Source organism: Peromyscus eremicus, chromosome 6 (genome assembly GCF_949786415.1).
Source record: "Peromyscus eremicus chromosome 6, PerEre_H2_v1, whole genome shotgun sequence".
Classification (NCBI taxonomy): domain Eukaryota; kingdom Metazoa; phylum Chordata; class Mammalia; order Rodentia; family Cricetidae; genus Peromyscus; species Peromyscus eremicus.
Window position 1 is genome coordinate 2,017,237 of NC_081421.1, and position 19,300 is coordinate 2,036,536.

The window sequence follows — 19,300 nt, forward strand, 5'->3', positions numbered from 1 at the left end:
CCCAGCACAGAAAACACTCAGTAAACCTTATGTTGTTATGATGAAATCTGGGGGGAAAGCCAGAAGGTAATGACTTTGAAGCCTCCCTTCTCTACTAGAAGTCTTTTATAACCATGGCTGCTGTGGAATCTGGGAAGGTGGAGATTTTCTTTATAGGCAGGTGGACATCCTTGAGCTGGTGACGGGGCTGTCTCCCAGAAGGCCAGGATCTTACATTCTGTTCCAAGCCTACCATGGAGGGGAAGATGGAATCAAGCGTGGGTTGGGTGGCCTCAGGCCTTGTAAAGAAGTATATGACACCTCTCTAGCTAGAACATTTTATAACACCAACATCCTACCAAACGTACTCACATCTTCTATCAGACAACACATGTCACAGAGGACCACTCAGTTTAATATCACAACACTTCTTTCTTGACTTCTTAGAGGCAGAGCTGTAGTCATGTAATAATAACCCTTAATTACTGTAAGTATGCATTTAGAGGAGCAGCTAGTCTTTGAAAATGAGCCCCAAAGCAGGTATTAGTGCCAACTATAAACCATAAGGTAACAACGCCAAGGCACAGTTTAACCAAAATAACAAACTTGATTTAAGGCATGGAAGATAATTCTGGACGTCTGGCTTGCTGCTAACAACACAGGTCATTTGCTTGTCTCTTCCTGCTATTACATTCCTGTCCTTTCATGGGACTCTCTAGGCCATGGAAGAGCAGCAGTACCAGAGAATTATGTCTTTCTCCTTGTCTAGGGCAAATCAGGTGGTAAGGTCACCTTCCCATTAAATATGGCCTAAGGTTGGAGCCCAAGTGCAGGTATTACAAAAACAGAAATTCTGACAGCATGGACTAGTCACTTTCTTATTGGACTTCAGGCTGCTCCACAGATAGTAGCCATGCCTGACAGTTATCAGAGCCAAGGACATGTGATGAGACACCTAGCTAGGGAAGAACCTGCTACTACTACTCTGCTAATGAGACATAGTATTACATTGACTCCTAATGGCTTCTCATCATACTGGTTGATTAGAGCATACCTGACCCCTCATCCGAGAAGGCCCTTACTACCGCAGGTGATTGACACCGGGACCCACAACTGGTCAAGGTGCTGAGAGTGATTCCGGTGCCCAGCCTTAAACAGGATATCATATCACACCTTCCTCCCAAAGGTCAGGGATCATTGTGGAAGAGGTAGTGGAGACTGTAGGAGCCAGAGGGTGAATGTCTACAAGGACATGAATGTACAGTAGCTGAGACAGTGCTCACAAGACCCGCACAAGCTCAAGCTAGACAAAATTCCAGCATGGAGATGGGGAGAGTATAGGAAGTTCCACCTCTAGCCGAGGACCTATTGATAACTGATGGCTGCTGGGAGAAGGAGAATTAGTTTTCTTTAAGGGTTGTGCTCCTGGTAGCGCAGGATAGCCCAGGGAATGGCCGCATGCCTTAGATGACATTAATATAACTCAATGGATTTAAAAACAAAATGAGGACATCATGTTGGATGGGTGAGGAATGGGGGGATGGATCTGGGAGGAGATAGAGGAGATGGATGAATATGATCAAAATACAATGTATGAAATTCTCAAAGAATTTATAAAAATATTTTAAAAAATCTCATTGGCTCAAATAGCGGTGTGCTAGCAAAGAATATGCTAGAAGGCCCACAGAAGAGAAGGCCCATGTCACCCTGTCACCCTGTCACTGTACCCACTGCAGAAAAACTGCCTGTGATGGCATATTACTACAGGGGAGCAACATCTTTACCCATGTTGATACACACTTATCCCCCAAAACATAGCAGAATGCACCCACAAGCAGCATGTGCCATTCACAACATTCTTAGCTTGTGTTTATTTTCTTGGATCTCTGTAAAATATTAAAAGAATGTTTCATAATATCTCTGGAGAGAGAGGGCACCAGCCATATGTCCTTGCTCAGCAGGAGCTGGAGGCTGACACTTTCGGAGCAATCTGGTATTTAGACTCTAAAGTTTCACGCAGTGAGCCCAAGATGTGAACTCAAGCAAAATGAACACAAGCCAAGTGAGAAAGAAAGAAAGGAGAGAGAGAAAGCAAGAAAGAAAGAAAGAAAGGAAGGAAGGAAGAAAGGAAGGAAGAGAGAAAGAAAGAAAGGAGAATTCTGTATGGAGAAGTGGGAACCGTCTAGAGAAGGAAGGCTGGGATCCTAGGTCTGAGATACCATCCTGGTGCAGGACCAGGGAGATCAATAACTCACCACTGGGGCAACCTAAGAGATGATGAGTGCTGGCAAATGGTTAGAAAGACCAGGCCAGTCTGCCCAAACAGGAGCCTTCCTACTTAAAATGCCTTTCCTGATTTAATTTCTGTCTTATTGTTCATTGGAAAAGTGACTTTGGTGCAGGTAAGTTCCTTATTAGACTCTTGTGAGGAATCCTTTACTAGAAGCAATTGAGTAGACAGATTTAAGTATATGTTTGGGAGCAAAGCTCTGGTCTACTCTGGTCTACGTGTTTAGTAGATGACTGGCCTTGGATATTTAATGTCTTCAATCTACCTTTTATAAAATGGGAACAGCAACACTGACCTGATTGGATCATTATAATTCAATGAGATACTATAATTTAAGGACCACAAACAGATAGATGCTCGGTAAACAGTGGTTGGTGTGGTTTCAGGAAGGGTGGACGTCAAGGTGGTAACAGAATGTTTTCTGTATCTGACAGCCAGGCAATTGAAGGCCGGCTTCCATCCGTGGGGGCTGGGGACCATGGGAGAGGAGAAAGGTGAACTGACAGCATCAGCAGGGGAGAGTTCCATGCCACTGATTACTGTGACTCTACCTCCTGCAGAGTAAGTGCCACAGAAGGCTGCTGTGCCACTGTGAGCACCCCAGCCCAGCTGGAGTACCGAGAGGAGTGAGATCGGAGAGCTACTGTGTGCCGGTTACCTAGTGGGGGCTTTGCTGTCTTGAATGAAGAAGGCATGCTGGGGTCCAGCATCTAGTGGATGCTGGTTCAGCTAAATCCTGGTGATGCAGGATACCCTAGGCAGACCTCCAGTTTGAAGTGGCTCAGATCCAGGCTCTTCTGTGCTATAGCTGCCTGGCCCGAGGTGTCCTCTCAAAGTAGTGGTGCGACACAGGGCAGGGATACTTACACAGGCCCCAGGAACCTGAGGAATGTTCAGCTCAGTGGGAATAACGGGGGGAGGGGAGCAGGGAAACAGATGTTTCATTCAAGCCAGCCCCTAGAGATCCAGAGGGATCCCCTCAAGGGATGAGCTAAATGCCCCCAGCACAGCTCTGAGAAGATGCCAGCTGTCCAGATGCCGAACACAGGCAACTGCCCAGGACAGAACACTGAGTGTGACACTGAGCTGAGGTTTTGAGGTCACTTCCCTAAGGGCGGACACTATTTGTCGTCACTTCTCTGCCTGTGTCCACCAGCTACTGTCCTTGAGCAGTCATTAAGAACCTCTGCATAAGTCGGGCATGGGAAAATGCCTGTAATCCTAACACTCGGAAGGCAGAGGCAGGAGGATGGTGAGTTTGAGGACAGCTTGAAAGGACCTTGACTCTAAACCCACAGGGTCTGGAGTTTATCCCTCTGAAGATACTGTCACAGATCAAGTACCATTTTTGTAGACTCGGCACACATGCATTTTCAAACCTTTCAAGGTTATTGTCATGAATAATTTTTATTTTGGTATATGTTAGAGATCCAACTCTATAAAAGACCATTCTTGAGGAGAAGTATAGGAGGAAGTCTTCAAAATAACTTCTCAAGAAAAATAATATAAAAATATTACCTGCCAGACCTGGGAAGCTTTTCTAGATTTATTCAGTAAAAATCAAAGTCTTTCTATCTTAGAGAGCATCCCAGGAATTGTTACATTTTTACATTCTGTTTTTAGGTGGCTTTTGTTTAATTATTTTTTACTCTTTGTGTCACTGGGGTTGAGACGTTAACTTAATCCATGTTTGTCTCTGTCTGAAAATGGAGACTGGGTCACGGAAACCATGGAGGCCAAGTGTCTCCTGAACTTCCCACGCAGACAGACCCCTGCTTACCTCTCTATGCATTCCTTGACAACGGCGAAATTTCCATCCCCTATTGTTCTTCCGACTTTGTAGCGCTCTGTTATTGTGGCAGGAATCTGGAAGCCTTCCTCAGACTCTTCTGAAAGAGTTATTAGTGTGTTTTTATTGATAGGGAAGGAGGCACAGACTACAAAAGATACTTTTCTAAGAATCACCTCACAGACTGGAATCAATTCGGAAGCACTCTGGGCAGCCCCCTCTCTTGCAGGCTCATACAGACTCGACGGTTTTTAACCAAGGCAAATGATTAATTAAAAAGAACACCTATTGGGCCGACCTGGACCGATATCACTGCAACTTATGTTTTCTGCTTCAGTGGGGATTCAGAGGAGGAAATTCTGCATTTTGAACTTCATGCTAATTTGATCAATAGCTCTCACTGAATACCCATTGTATTCAGAGAAATGACATTCTTACGTACAGGGCAGAGAAAAGCATTTCTGGAGGGATGCTGAGCAGCTTGACATTGTACAAGCATGAAAGGTCCTGCTGTTTGGACATTGAGCTTGACTCCATCCTGAAATGGATATCTCTGCAAAATTCCTTATGCACTAAGGGTTGCTGGCCACCCCTCCCTAGTATCAATGAGCAGATTTTAGACAAATGTTCTCACCAAGGAACCTGCATGGCAGATGTCGAGTTTAAACCCTGATATCTATTATGTCTGTGGGCAGAACAGTTTTTGTAATAACATAGCATTTTCTCCCTCTGAAAATGTATTTTGAAATATTTTACAAATGCCTAATAATGCTTTAAATAGCCAAGGCTATAAAATTAAATAAGCCATGCTTGGGTCACATAAATATGATGCATCACCTTTAACATGTCAAGGGTATAAAAACCCTTTTAAATCTGGGCTGTAAAATGTACATGCTTTAAAGTTATAAATCCCAGCTTTCCCCCAAGCTACCCACGTGCAAAATGGCATAGGAGCCTGGTGAGCTTCCTAACTGTGCTCTCCTCCTGGCCTGTCCTCATACACTGAGTTTCCCCCCTCAAGATAAATTTGCGTGTGAAGGGGGTTTCTGGTAAGTTTTGTAGTTCATACTGCATGTGTGGTGCTGGGGAAGGATGAATGGAAAGTCATCTGAGGCCCTTTGTGCTGGCCTCACAGGGCTCAGACTGCACAACCGGGCTGCCTTTTCTAGAAAGTAAAGTCAAAACGCACAGCAATTGGCTCTCCTATACCCTGTGTATCTTCAAGGCCTCCACGCTGTGGATGGCACTTCCCTCCTGGATCACAGGAAGCTACTTTGGCAGTGCCCAGAATAAAGTGAGGGCTTCAGTCAGTGCTTCCTCCCTTAGCCCACCCAGGAAAGAGTCATGATTTTTGCCTGTGTTTGAAAGACTCAACCTGGGATTTTCATCTTCTCCTTCAGGAGGGGAGGAAATGGTTGTGGGTTATCTGAATTTACAAACCGTCTGCAGGATGACAGGGTCCTAGGACTCTGTACCTGGGTAATACAGTAGTTATCCACGGCCTCTGGGCTAATTGTCACCCTACAGATGGGGACCTGTACTCTCTTCCAGTGGAAACATTCAGTGGGACACCCATCCAAGATACAACATTTGGGGTTTTTCTACCAACTATTGACAAAGGATCCGGTCCCTCTAGACTCAGCCTAGGTTTAGTCAAGGACCATTACATTTCACTGGGTGAACACAGCACACTGGAATGAAGGAGACTCCTAGATGACTGGACTACAGTTTCAACACATGCAAAAATGTCTGCCATAACCATGGTAAGAAGCAAACGATTCCCATGTGAGTCATGTGTCTTACTTAATGTAAGAGAATCCCTTAGAGGGTGCATTCTTGGGAAAATATCAAGTCACATCATTTGAAGCAGAGGAACTTATCTTAACAGTGGCTTAATCTCAACACTCTTCCTTTTCCAAATTATTTCCCTTCATTGATTTGAGCCTGATTACAGCCCCAGGAGGGTGGAAATGGTGACATTCAATAATTTGCTTTTCTATAAAAGGGGAACTAAGACAGGGAGAACCAAAGGGGCTTGTTCCACATCATCCAGCCAGTTAGCCAAAAAGTCAACACTCTAATCCAGATCACTTTCTTATATCACAGAGAAATTCTAACGCAAATTAGCTTAAGGGACAAGCAGTATGTCTTTGCAGTTACCAGCAGGGCTTCTTCCTGTAAAGTTATAGTTTGATCAGTTGAATTCCCTTAAGTTGGAGCCCACCTATAGATGCTCATACACAAGACACAGTTGTCTTTTCACTTACAAAAAGGGAGTCGAGCTTGGAGCACAAAGGCAGGCAATAGCTGGTCTTCCTAGGCATCACACACCCACATAGGATGTGAAAGCACTCAGCCTGGCCAACTTCTCTTTCCCAGTCTCAGACAGGGGGTGCTAATGCCTGCAGGAGTCACCCACTCCTGTCCCCAATGACACCCCGCCCCCCACGAGCTGCTGGAGTTTGGCTACTCATCGTGTTTGAGATGTTATAGTTTTCAGAGTAAATTTAGCTAACTCCTCCTCCATCCGCCCTGCAAGCTGTGCTTTTTCCCCAGCTCATCACCTTCCCCAGGCCCGTCATTCTCATCCATTGAGCTGCAGACTTTCGTGGATGAAAGGGAAGTAGAGGAGCCGCCATGCTGAGAAATCTGCAAGGGAACAGGAACAGAATAAAAAAAAAAAAAACCCTGGGTCAGAGTGATGGAGCCTCCACACACCATACCCAGCCCAGCATCTCAGAAGCTAGTGTTGCCCCTCCCAGGGAGGAACTGGTCTTCAAACTTGGGAAAGGAGATCTTAAGAATATCCAAGGAGGGTCATAAATCCCGCCCTCGCTATTAGCCAGTAAGAGTTTGTATTGACTGGGAGTCGTTGGAAACCTGGATGCCCATGACTTCTTCTCTCAAAAGTAGCACCCTTGAGCTCCAGTCTGCCAGATTTTAGGCACCTCACTTCTGTCTTCTAGTCTATGTTGAGAGTCTCAAATGTGGTGCCGTTCTGGCTTTATTTCTATTTTTACAATAACAAAAAGTCTTTTAAGTTAGTTATGGACTATTCTAAAAAAAAAAGGCAAATAACTCAGCTTTAGTAAAACTTTAAGAGAAAAGTAGAAGGCTGGATTTGTTACTCTCACTTTGAGATAAAGACACACAGTAAATAGGAGACCAGCTATTATCTCTCATACTTAGTATGTCTGAGAGAAAGGCAAGAATGAAAGCCTAGGCCAGGAGAGTCTCCTGTAGTCTAGATGGATTTTGACCCAAGACCCATGAGAGCAAACAGGGTTTTGACTCCATTACAGGGAAAATATTCAATATTACAACTGGCTGGGAAGAGTATCTGACAAGGGACGCTTCCGTCTCTGCCCCTACTTCTCGAGAAAACAGCTTGCACACAGTTATGCTATTTCTAAATAGTGAACACAGCTCATCCTAAAAGATCTTCCTTCTGTTCCCCTGGGTTTATCCACTTGGTTGGCCTGATGGGAGCAGGAGGCGGTGAGGGGGCGGCATTGGCTCATGGTGCCGGCTGTCTGTGGAGCAGAGAGAAGGGAGAGCGGCTGGAGTTGCATTGATCACGAAGCGGTGAGGAGAAGCTAACATGACCTACATTTCCTCTGCTTACCTGTCTCCCATTCAGCCTCCACCCCATTCCAGCCAGCTATCGCTGAGCACAAACAGGGCAGAGGAGTTGTATGTGGCTCATACCCAACAGCCTCCTGCACAGAAACCCCAAATACCTGCTTCTTCATTAAACAGATTTATGTGGTTGGGGATATACCATCTAACCATTCCAGGGCCATCTGAGGCAAGCACCACAGAACCTTTCCTGAGTGACAAAGGGACAAAGGTGGATGTATCCCATTGGTGAGTTCATTGATGCTGACAATTGACAAGCTTAGAATAAAAATTATACTAATAATGATACTTCTGCTTCCTTATAGGACATTTCAGAAGTTTTGATATTACTATTGTATACCCCCAAATGTCATACAGCTTGTATAATGTGCCTTGTACTTCCCTGTATCACAAACACCTTCTCCCAACAAGCTTGGTGATTCGAGTCGTTTTCCCATATTCTCTCAGCTAGCCTCCTTTTAACTAGGAACATCATAGATTCAAAGATTCTGATTTCCAAACAGAGTTTTTGTTTGTTTGTTTGTTTGTTAGTACAGAATCACAGCCCACCATGTTGAAGGCACAGTAAACGTATCAGCTTCGAAGCCAAGCTCTACTGACCTCCAAGAATGCCTGTTCGCAAAAACTTTATACTTATAATATCTGCATGGAACGCTGAGACAAGGCAGATTTATTATGTCGCTCCCTGAAGAAAATAAACATTAACATGACCACACTGGAGGGGAAGGTGTGTGCTTTCCAGAACAGCGAGATGATTTCCTGCATCATTCCAAACGCAATGATGTTTCAGGCAGAAACGCACAAAATAAAACAGATAGGCTGGAGAACTTCTCTTCTGGGCTGTCTAACCCTTAGGTTTCTTCTCTCAGCATCACAAATGATGTTTCATAGCATAGGTATATCATGGTTTGGATGTGGCAGATGCTGCCTTGTCATGTTGTATTCTATATTTTACAGTCCAAAGACATTCTTTCATCAAGCACCCAAGTTAATAGACAGTAGTGTATTTGCTCACAAAGAAACCACAGTCTATATACTCAATTAAAAAGGCTGCTTCCATTAATAAGGCCATCAGGTGCTCTGCAGGGAACTCTGACCCTGAGTACATGGTAACATCTCTTAAAATGTGTAGCATTCTATAAACTTGCTGTGTATTATTCAGTAAACTGTCTTACTGACTAATGAAGTCTGTTTTCAACAGAGTGCAAATGTCTGCTGCTATGGACGCCTAACACAGTGTTTGTCCTATCAAATGAATAAAAGTCCCCCAAGGTTTCTAAGCTCAGTTCATTTAGCATTTTTTTAAGAGTAGGGTCAACACAAGTATGCTGATATCTACAATTGCTTTGGTTTTTTCAACTCTAAATCTGTGTTTTTGAAAATGTAGCTCATGCCATTTCACATTCCTTGCTGGTTGAGACTAGCAGATGACTGGTGGTCTTAAGAGAAAAGCTTATTTATGTATAAAGAGGGTATTCTGGAAATGGAAAGTTCTAGTTTTCTTTATTATGCTCAAGTACAGTAAAATAAATCTATTGAGCTTCTAAGGGCATTATCTCTTCTGTCTCCAAAGAAGTAAGAAGCTGAATACTATATACTTTTCAATGGCAATGACCTCTCACAGATTCAAAGAACTTCAGGAGCTGAACTGGACCTTAAATGTGACCTTTTCCACCCCATTTCCACTCAGAGATCCAACTCCCCACTACAGAAAGGTGCAGCCAGTACTGTGGATATTTTCTATTCATCACTTTTATTGCCCATTTCTAGAGTTAACCAGTATGAGAATGGAATCCATTCCCACAAGACAGACTTCAGATTTTTGGAAACCAACAGGACTTCCTCTGAGACTCCTTTCTCAATTTGCACATGCCCATATTTTCTTGTTCATCATGTGATAAAGATCTGTGATTCTCCCACCTCCTGGAGGCATGCCAGAGCTGCCAATCCTCTTTAAACCTGGTACTCAAAACTGAAAGCCACCATCTAAATGTGTTCAACCAGCACTGGACCTTCTTTCTCCTGAACAGAAAATTAATTCACTTCAAGATCATACTGGCTTCTCTGTAGTGCCCCATTTTAACAATTTACCAACTTCACAGGTGAACGAACCCATTGTCCTATTTGAGAGGTTGGTTTTATGGACCAAGTGCTGAGACTTTATGTTAAATGCCATCCTTAATGGTATTTATTTATTTTACATTTTTTCCTAGACTATTAATTTTTGGATTCTGGTTTTGCCATCCCATCCACTACCCTCTCCTTTTCCCTCCCTTCCACCACTCCAGCAATCCGCATGGCTCTCTGTGGGAGTCGTTATTAATCTGCCTAGGTATGCCTAGACACTTAAGTCTCTCCTGGAATGATGTGATTTGTATTTGCATGTCTGGCTTGAAAACGGTAACGAGCACATATAATGAGCTCTTTAGAAGTGACCTAATGAAATCTGCCAGTCCTTCATATGGACTGACAGACGCCGAAGAGACCGACTACTTCTAAAGGAAGTTACTCTACCTACTTTATTGTAAGTGGACAAATCACTGGAGAAGGTCCATGCTGGTGAGGTTTTATGTTGATTTCAGTTAGTTTGCTAATTCGGAGGCATCGGGGCCCTATTGTACAAAACACGCGGTTACTTTAGAATTTAACACAATTAGCTGCCAGGAGAGGTGCCATGACATTTGAGATGTCATCGCCTCCCCACAGATTTAATGAGAACCATTTGGGCAGGTTGCTGACACCTGGAGGCTTTTACAGAACACCTCCATAAAAGCGCTGCCCTGCAAAGTAAGAACACACCCCAAGCACCATGATTTAGCCTGGGATCACGTAACAGATGGGGACGGACGTGGCATACTTTTTGAAGTAAGTGAGAAAGCTGAGCTAACAGCTCTAACCACATTTTACCAAGATGTATCTGATGACTCTGCTGTCAAAGACACAGTTCATTTTTAAATGTTATGAGTTACTTATGGCATTTGTATGAATGTTGTCACTCAGCCAGGGTCCACACTGCATCAAGGTTTGGAAAATATCCAATCGATACAATTGACTCAAGCGGAGTAGACAAATCTATCACATAACCCAGCTTTGGCTGGAGAATGGTACTATCTCCAGATTCTGCCTTGGCATATAGTTATGTTTTGCTGATGTGGAAAGAGCCTGAAAAGAACCAGGAAACCCAGTGCTCACCCTTGTTTGAGTTCTGAATTAGCTTTATAAAGGAAATGTGAGAAATAAATGCTTCACAGACTAACCACTGTCTGAATAATCTTGATGGTGGGTCTACAGAGAGTTTGAAGACAACCCAATAGAGCAACAAGAAAAAATAATGTTTGCGTAGGGCCCTGGAGACTAACAAGAGTTGGTGTGATATAGAAAGGCCATACATTTCTTTTACTCCCCAAGTGGTTATAGAACAGAACGGCTGAGAGCACCAATCTGCACTGACCAACAGAAGCCCACTCTTTGAAGTAAGGCAGACTCTGTCTACAGTATCGATAGCGTGTTCTTCTTAAATTAACTCGACACAGTCAAATTAAGAACCAAGAATATATGTTTGAATATTTAAAAACTCATAAAGATTCAGTCAGATTGTTTAAAAGACCGAAAAGCCATATTACTCAGGAAATTGGTTTGTTGATAGAAGGGGCACGTGAAAATGATGATCTTGGATTATGTCTTTGCTAGAGAGACCATGGGAGCTAAGATTTCAAAAGTGAGTGAATCCATTTACAATACAATCTCTGGCACATCAGGTCCTCTCCTTTGCCTCTGCTTTAAAACCAGAACTCTCAGGCAAAGATCCCCACACCTGCCATGGGAGCCACTTGTCCAGAATCGATCACACTGGATCGCTCAATCCCTCCACTCACTCTTCACAAACCCATAGCTTGGAAGGGGTTAAGGACGTCATCTTCTGTACCTCACGGATTGAGTCATTCCCTTAGGAAGTTTATCCTCAAGTGGAGTTTTCAGTCTCTAATGAGGAGAGCTCGCTACTCTTTCAGGCACCTACTTCATTTAAATTTAACCTCTGTTGCATGAAGTATAAATGCCCTTTGGAATTACATAAATTTGGAAAATTCCCTCTAGTTGTACCATTGTAGCTATAGATACTGAATAAATTTATCATGGAAGCAAGAAAGAGAGAAAATTATAGTCAATTAATATTAAGCTCAACAGAAATCTAGTAAAAGTGTTAGATCTAAAACTGTAATGATGATCTTTTGTATAATTTTTTAAAAATTTATTTATTTATGTATATGAGTGTTCTGTCAACTTTATGCCAGAAGGGGGCATCAGATCCCACTAGAGATGGTTGTGAGCCACCATGTGGTTGCTGGGAATTGAACTCAGGACCTCTGGAAGAGCAGCTAATGCTCTTAACCGCTGAGCCATCTCTCCAGCCCTGGTCACTTATAATTTTAATGTAAGGTATATTCTAACTTGATGAGTAAAATTTTCTGTTCTTTAGATGGTACTATGAATTAGTTTTATATATATCATTATTATCATTAGTTAATTGTAAATTATTGAATATATTCATTCAATGTTTTAAAAAACAAGTAGTCTATATACATACACGTATATACCCATATACATCTTCCCACTGAAAATTCTATGAAACTTAGGACAAAAGTTATTAAGCCCAGGAGAAAGCTAATATGATTTTTTTTTAGTGCATTTTAATCCCACCCCCAAGAAAGTTGCCAATTTGTCTGACAAATTCACCCTTAAGGCAATCCTGAGAGGAAGATATATTGCTAATTACGATGCAGCCCTTGGAAACAGCATTTCCCATCAGGTAATCTTACTTTGGTTTTCCTGTCAGTATTTTATACTTCACGTGTGCTACTCTGTAGCCTGTCTAGTATGACCTGCTGTTACTACTCAGCACAAGAAGGCGTGTCCAAGGTGATGAAGGCAACCCTTGCCCCACACAGTTACTTCAATTCTAGCATCTAACCAAAGAAACTCACTGAACAACATAGGCAGTTTTTCCTGTTTATTACATGGTTTAGCTAAGCTGCTAAATGTCACAAAGTTAAGTTCAGGAAAGGGTAACATGGTTGCACGTGAAACACAAGGTACAGCAATTTACAGCACAAAGGTGTGAAAACTTTCCAAACTGGGTAGTTCAATAAAACATTTCATTAGTTCTCATCTCTACAAAATTCTGCAGGTTGCCTTGAACGATGGATTTCCCAATATACTGCTCTTAAACCATTTTAATACAAATGCTTTTTTTTTTTGCAAAGAAGAGACTATACATCCAAGCAACTCCAACTGCAAATGGTATGCAACCTTTATTAAAAAAAAATCCAACTTTATAACATTCATAGTGTTTCAAAGAGTCCTCAGGAAAAAAATGGGAACTAAGTTCCTCGCCTGGCAATGGGTTAAAATGCCTCAAAAACACAGCACAGTAAAATTAACTTCCACATTCTTTGCCTATTAACCTTTGAACATCTACTACCCTGGTTTTAAAAACATTGTGTGGCCATATATAACACAAACACCAAGTGTTTCATGCTTCACTTACACTACCTCAGAGTTTATCCATCACCTTTTATTACAATAAAATACATTTTAAAGACCCCATATGTCATGCACCCTTAAAATTGTAGTGAGGGCCTCCGATGTTCCAGTTTTCCTTACATGCGTTACGGGCACAAAATTACAAATATTTTCAGCTGACAGTTTAATACGCTGTATCAGGCAATTGTTCTAACGTTAACGCATTTCTGAATCTCCATACTATTCCTCTGGGGGTTCGCTCACCCAACACTGCTGTCACTAACATGCAGGATTAGAGGCGCTGGCGAGGCTAATGTAAATAGGCACAAATGAGCAAATGTACGCAGACAGTAAACTTCAGTCAATAAGCATTTTCAAGTGTGTATACACTCGTGTAGACACATAGACACACGCAGCAAGTATCTTCAAAATATTTCAACAGTTTATAAGCATGAAAAGAACACACAGGATGGCCTTACATGTTACCTGGCTTTGTAACTAAACTTTGAATCTACTTTGACTCTTCCTATTTTTGTTCCAGCGTAACATTCAACTGTCCACAAGCCTAGAAAATCAGTCTGTTTGGTGAACATTGATGGATAATCACTGCGGTCATCGATATACACACAACAGGAAAATGTCATTGCATTCAATCAATTTACTGACTGGACAGCAAGATTTACAATAGAAACACCAATGAGCATTTACATTTCACAATCAATGTAAGATTGGATTTGCTTGGATTGCAGTTCTTGGTTTGTCTGGATTTCAATGAATCTAGGATAAATCAGTACATGTAAATACTTGGAGCTGTTTCATCATGCTAATTTAACAAACTGATTTTGAGCTTAAATATGTACCAACTAATATTCATGTCCCAACTGTATGACATAAAGGTTTACATACAATTCTACAGGAGCCAGTAACTTATAAGGCCACACCACAAACACCATCCTTTGTTCTTCATGTTCTATATACATACACAGATATTTATGTAGGCACACCCACATATACATCAAGTCCTGCAAATGCACACAAACACCTACACACCTGTATAGATATATGGCCACCATAAAAACAACTTAGTAATTCAACAGTGAAAATATATGGGTTTATCTTTTAGGACTATTTTTATACATTTTCACTCACATTTCTTTCAAAAATGAGGCTTTTAGACTTCAGTGTTTTTAAATAGGAACAAAAGCACAGCCAGGCATGGATACACCGTACGTGAGAGCAGAGTACCCTTGCTGCCTAGCAGAGGCCTCACAGGCAGGGCGCCGGAGCTGCTCAGATGTTTGCAGAACATGGAATCTGATTCTGAAATGTTAGGGTGACCTCATATGTGCATTCAGGCGTGTGTACAGATGGGTGGACCTCAGACTTGTAGTTCAGAAACCTACGACAGTACAGACCAGCTGCTGAAATGATGAGTCAAGACAATGATGACTACTTCTCCTAGCTTCCAAGTTCACACTGAACACCATGTTTTGTGGATCACTAGGTTTTGAGCTTCTAAAATGCTGAAAGCAGGGACTTCTTTGTAACATTTTTTCTCTCTAGCTATGTCTAAAAAAATTGTAAACACAAATGCAAAGCCCGAAAAGGTCAACACAGCACAGTCTACATTCAGAGGTTTATCAGCAGGAGAAAAACTTGTGACTTCTGTTGGATGGCATCCTCTCCTGCTCAGAAGGGCATTTTAAAGTTCAGTGACTAATGATGTATAAAGAATTCCAAAAGTAGCCATGTCTTAAGTGACTGTAAATTATCCATTGGGTTCCACCAATGAACTGGTTTGCCGCTTGGATGTTTAAAAGTTCTGCTTTAGTATAATAGAATTATTTCCTGCATAGAAAGAGATCTCAGCGTATGCTATTTCAATCTCGGAGGGACTTTAGTTTCAAAAAGTAAATGAGATATATGGCCCTTGAACAATCCTTTAATAAAAGTCATATGTTCAAAGATGAAATGCTGTGGAATAGCGTCTCTCTGGAACTGCTTGAATGGAAAGTTGGCCACAATACCTACTGGCAATTAGTCCAAGTCCACTCTCTTTATGCTGTGTCTAAACAAAGCCATGGGCTTTATAGCAATTGGCAATACCTGCTACTTACACAGAACAAACAGCATTTATTGGGCCTCTCTAAGCAGTAGTTGTCCGTAAGACTGGCAGCACAGGGGAGCTGAAATTACTGGAGTTTATATTTTTGTTCTGGACCATCTGACCCACTGCTTTCTTTGCATTTTTGACAGGTTAGTCAAATACATACTAATCTTTTACGGGCTCAACTATATTAAGTAATGCATTTTACAAAGACATAACACTGCCACAGACAGCATAGGCATCCTCACAGATGTTTACTGTCTCAGCTAAGACAAGGCAGCCCTTTGATCTCAGCAGGGGTCTCTGTTCATGTCTATTGGAAACAGTTTTAAAATCTGAAGTCTGGAACAGGTATGATTATTTTCTGTCCTTTCAAGATGGAGGGATCAGTCTGCAGTTCTCATATAACACGCCAGAGAAGTGTCCTCCTCTCTAACAGACAGGATAATGAGACACTAATTATTACTGGGCTAAATTTTCAAATGCTGGTAGGTTGCCTGGACGTTTTATTTTTCTTCTTCAGTCGGAATATTTTATTCACTTGTCAAGTGAGGTGGTAACATAGGTAACGATAAGCCAGATGGGAAAATTTGCCAGTTGAACAGTCTATTGAGGGAAATAAATCAATAACATTTGAAACTGTATGACAAGGGAATTCCTCTCCATCTTGAATCAGGCATTTTCAAATTGTTTTCAAGAAAAATTTGAAAGAAATTTCAAGTAAAAGGCTCCAAATGGCACCATACATTTTAAATCTGTCACCCTACTGAGATATGTCAAGCCTGGAGAATATAAAAATCCATGCTTTGTTAAGTTTTAAATTGTTAGTGTTTGAGCTAGTAAAAAGAAATGGTCATGGGGTATGCTCTAAATATACAAGACACCATACACATTGATTTCTAACATCCAGATCTAAAAATAATTGTTTTACGTTTAAGCAAAGCTGACTTACACTTTTGAAAATAGAGAACTAGAAGAGAGGAATTAGTAGGTTAACGTTTAACAGTGGGTTATAATCATAGACGCACTTGGTTGACACAAAAGGAGTTTTGCATATGAAAATTTCCCAAACAAGATCAGAATGGCGCTGTGGGTATCTGGGGGCCTAATGTACATAAACACCATTTAGAAGAATTTCAATTCTCAAACTGAGTTTATTCTTTGAAACAAAGTACAAGTCCAATTTTTTTTAGGTCAAAAACTTTACGCATTTGAAAAAATACATGTACATAATGTTGCTGTTGTAGGGAAGCATTGTATAATTAATAATAATGCCAAGTTCTTCATGTTTCCATGTAGCTGCAACTATTTTTTATAAAAGATTATCTTGAAAAATAAAATCATGTGTCAACAAAAACAGAGGACATTCTTACTGTCTAACATTAGTCTTTGTGAGATACAGAAGTCCCCTACTCCTTTTCAGACATATTCACTCAGAAAAATTGTGAAGAATTTTTGCTTTATCTTTCAATAAAATAACCAAAAGGCCATATGATTTTTTAAAAAGAGTGTACCTTTTAGAAAAATCATGTCTGCTATTGTTATTTGAATTTGCTTTATATTAAGTACAGACAAATTGTTATCTACATGTCTGTGATGATTAAAAAGAAAACTCATTTATAGAAATGGCGACTCTGTAATGTTGGATGGTCAGGGTGGTTCTTGTACTCAATATTGGATTCATATATGAAATTTACCTGGAACCAGACCTTAGCCATAAAATCCTCAGTGATGGAGCAAATATTATATTCAAACTCTCCTCAGTTACATCAAATGGAGGAGACACTTAAAAAATATTCTTTCAAAGAAGAATATCATGAGTAGAAAATGTCGGCATACTTGCTTCTCTAGGACCGAATTTTTATGCAAAACTCTTTTGTGTATTTTGCTGTTAGACGCTTGCTTAGGAAATGGGAAACCTTGATCCCATCACAAACCATACATATCGCTCCATTGTGTCTTTTACACTGAGTCTCCTACTGAGTCCAAATCATCCGATGAGAGGGGGCGGTACAGGTCCTGTAAGATGAAGGGCAGGACAGATTCGTTTACTCATCTTTCTCGGGTTCCCGGCTGCTCTCTAAGGAGCAACTTGGAAAGGGATGGGTCCTTGGCTTCTAACATCATTAGAACTACTCAATCAACTTTGCATAAGAGAGAAGATAACACAGGCAGAGTGATGATTTCATTTCAGTGGCACGAAAAATGTTCCTTTCCTGAGCTATCAGGGGCTCCTGCCTTCCACTGTGTCCAGTTGAGTTATGGCTCCTGCTGCCAGCCAAGACCAGCTGTGCTATTCTGTGTCTAGGCAATTCCTCTATGGACATTTTCTTCCCATTCTGGGTAGAAGAATATGCTTACCTCACAAAATAATTTATCAGACGCAGCAGCTGGCATTCAGGATATTCTGGGATGTAACTCCAGTGTGTTGTTGCACACAGTGTAAACCCAACACACACTGCCCTTTCATAGTTTTTTGTTTGGGTGACTGGAAGAATTCTCAGTTATCCCCATCCACATCCCATCCCAACTCTCCTACTTCCCAACCCCTTCTCCATCTCTTCCTGTCTTTTTCGTGCCTCTGTCTGCTACTACATCCCAGTGTTGGTAGCCAAGCAACCAGCTCAGCACCACCAAGAGTGTCTACAGTTGGCTTTTTTCCAGTTTTGCGCCACCCACTCCTACAGCATCTGATGGATCAGTTAATCTACAAAAGTCAGTGATGTGGGAGTGCAATGGGGAAGCTTCATTCAACCTACACAACACAACACAGTTTTTTTTTTATGTCTTAAGAAAAGGGACCAAAGAACATTCATGGATGGGGAGAGATCCTCACAAATTGACTTCTGAGGCCAGGCAGATGCCTCTAGATGGCCACTTAACTAACTGTGCTTTGTGTAAATAGGAAGGTCCTTGGTCCACTGTCTCCAGTGTATTTATAAAATCTGACATGCAGACTTGTCTCTCATATGACTATTCTAAAATGTCAAAAAGAAGTAATTTAGAAACATGATCTTAAAGGGAAGGAAAACAGCTTATTAAACCATAGTTAACATAAGTAAAATACAGATTTTTTTTTACTTGTAAAAATATCAGTTATATATCTTAATATTCCTTTTGCTTCTGATCCTGTATTTTAAGGTGTGTGTGTGTGTGTGTGTGTGTGTGTGTGTGTGTGTGTGCATGTGTCTGAGTGGGTGCATGCATGTGTGTGTGTGTGTGTGTGTGTTTGTGTGTATGTGTGTGTGTATCTGTCTGTCTGTCTGTCTGGATGGCTTTGCCAACTCATTTTCTGGGTATGTTACTAGGCAACACAGAAAGAAAAAATGGAAGTGGCTACTGTTTTCTAATTTGCAATAAAAGGAATTAATTTATTCTTTGAAGTGTCTTCTTCTAGCTCGTACTATCCCTTACTTATTTCAGTATTTCCTGCACAGAAGTATAGCCAACCGTTTGAAAAGAATATTAAGCAAATTTGAAACAGGAACAGTTTTTAGGGATATTCTGGTCCCGTTTTGACAGGGAGGGGTTATTCAATGCGGTTGTCTACACAAAAAGATGAAAGCTTCTCTCACCAAAGCAGCTGGAAGTGTCTCCATGGTACATAGACGGAGGGTGTTCATAAATTCAAAGGCTTGAAAACAGAACCATCTTTGAATGCGTGTAGCCAAATTCAAAAGCCTAGAAACTAAACCATCTTTGAATGCACTCAGTATCCTGCTTACAACATGTGTTTAATAAATGTTTTCAGATGGTGATAAACTCTCTGTTCCCCTAAAAGTAAATGAGAAAAACTTGGCTTCCTCAGTGATAGTGCTATCCCAGTGTTTTAAATGGCAAGATGAAAAAAAAAATCTGTCAGAGAGTCACACCTGTTAATTACTTCGGAAGCACTGCAAAGTGCTAATTATATAAGTCAGTGTGGCTACAGAGCTGGATGGAATCTTTCTGCCTCAGTGGAATGAAAAATCCCACG

At 41.3% G+C, this 19,300-nt stretch overlaps 1 protein-coding gene across 5 annotated transcripts in view; it reads right to left on the minus strand.

Annotated features, from left to right (window-relative positions):
• The window catches only part of Dclk1 (doublecortin like kinase 1), a 298,047-nt gene that overhangs the window by 50,057 nt on the left and 228,690 nt on the right, over positions 1–19,300 (minus strand). For 4 of the 5 annotated variants that reach the window (XM_059265105.1, XM_059265106.1, XM_059265108.1 and 1 more), the window contains 2 exons: positions 6,623–6,707; positions 4,050–4,158 (listed from right to left, as the gene is read on the minus strand). In XM_059265105.1, the coding sequence (XP_059121088.1) occupies positions 4,050–4,158; positions 6,623–6,707 (194 nt within the window). Of the gene's footprint in view, positions 1–4,049; positions 4,159–6,622; positions 6,708–17,266; positions 17,344–19,300 lie in introns of those variants that run through there. The other variant, XM_059265107.1, reaches the window with a different exon arrangement.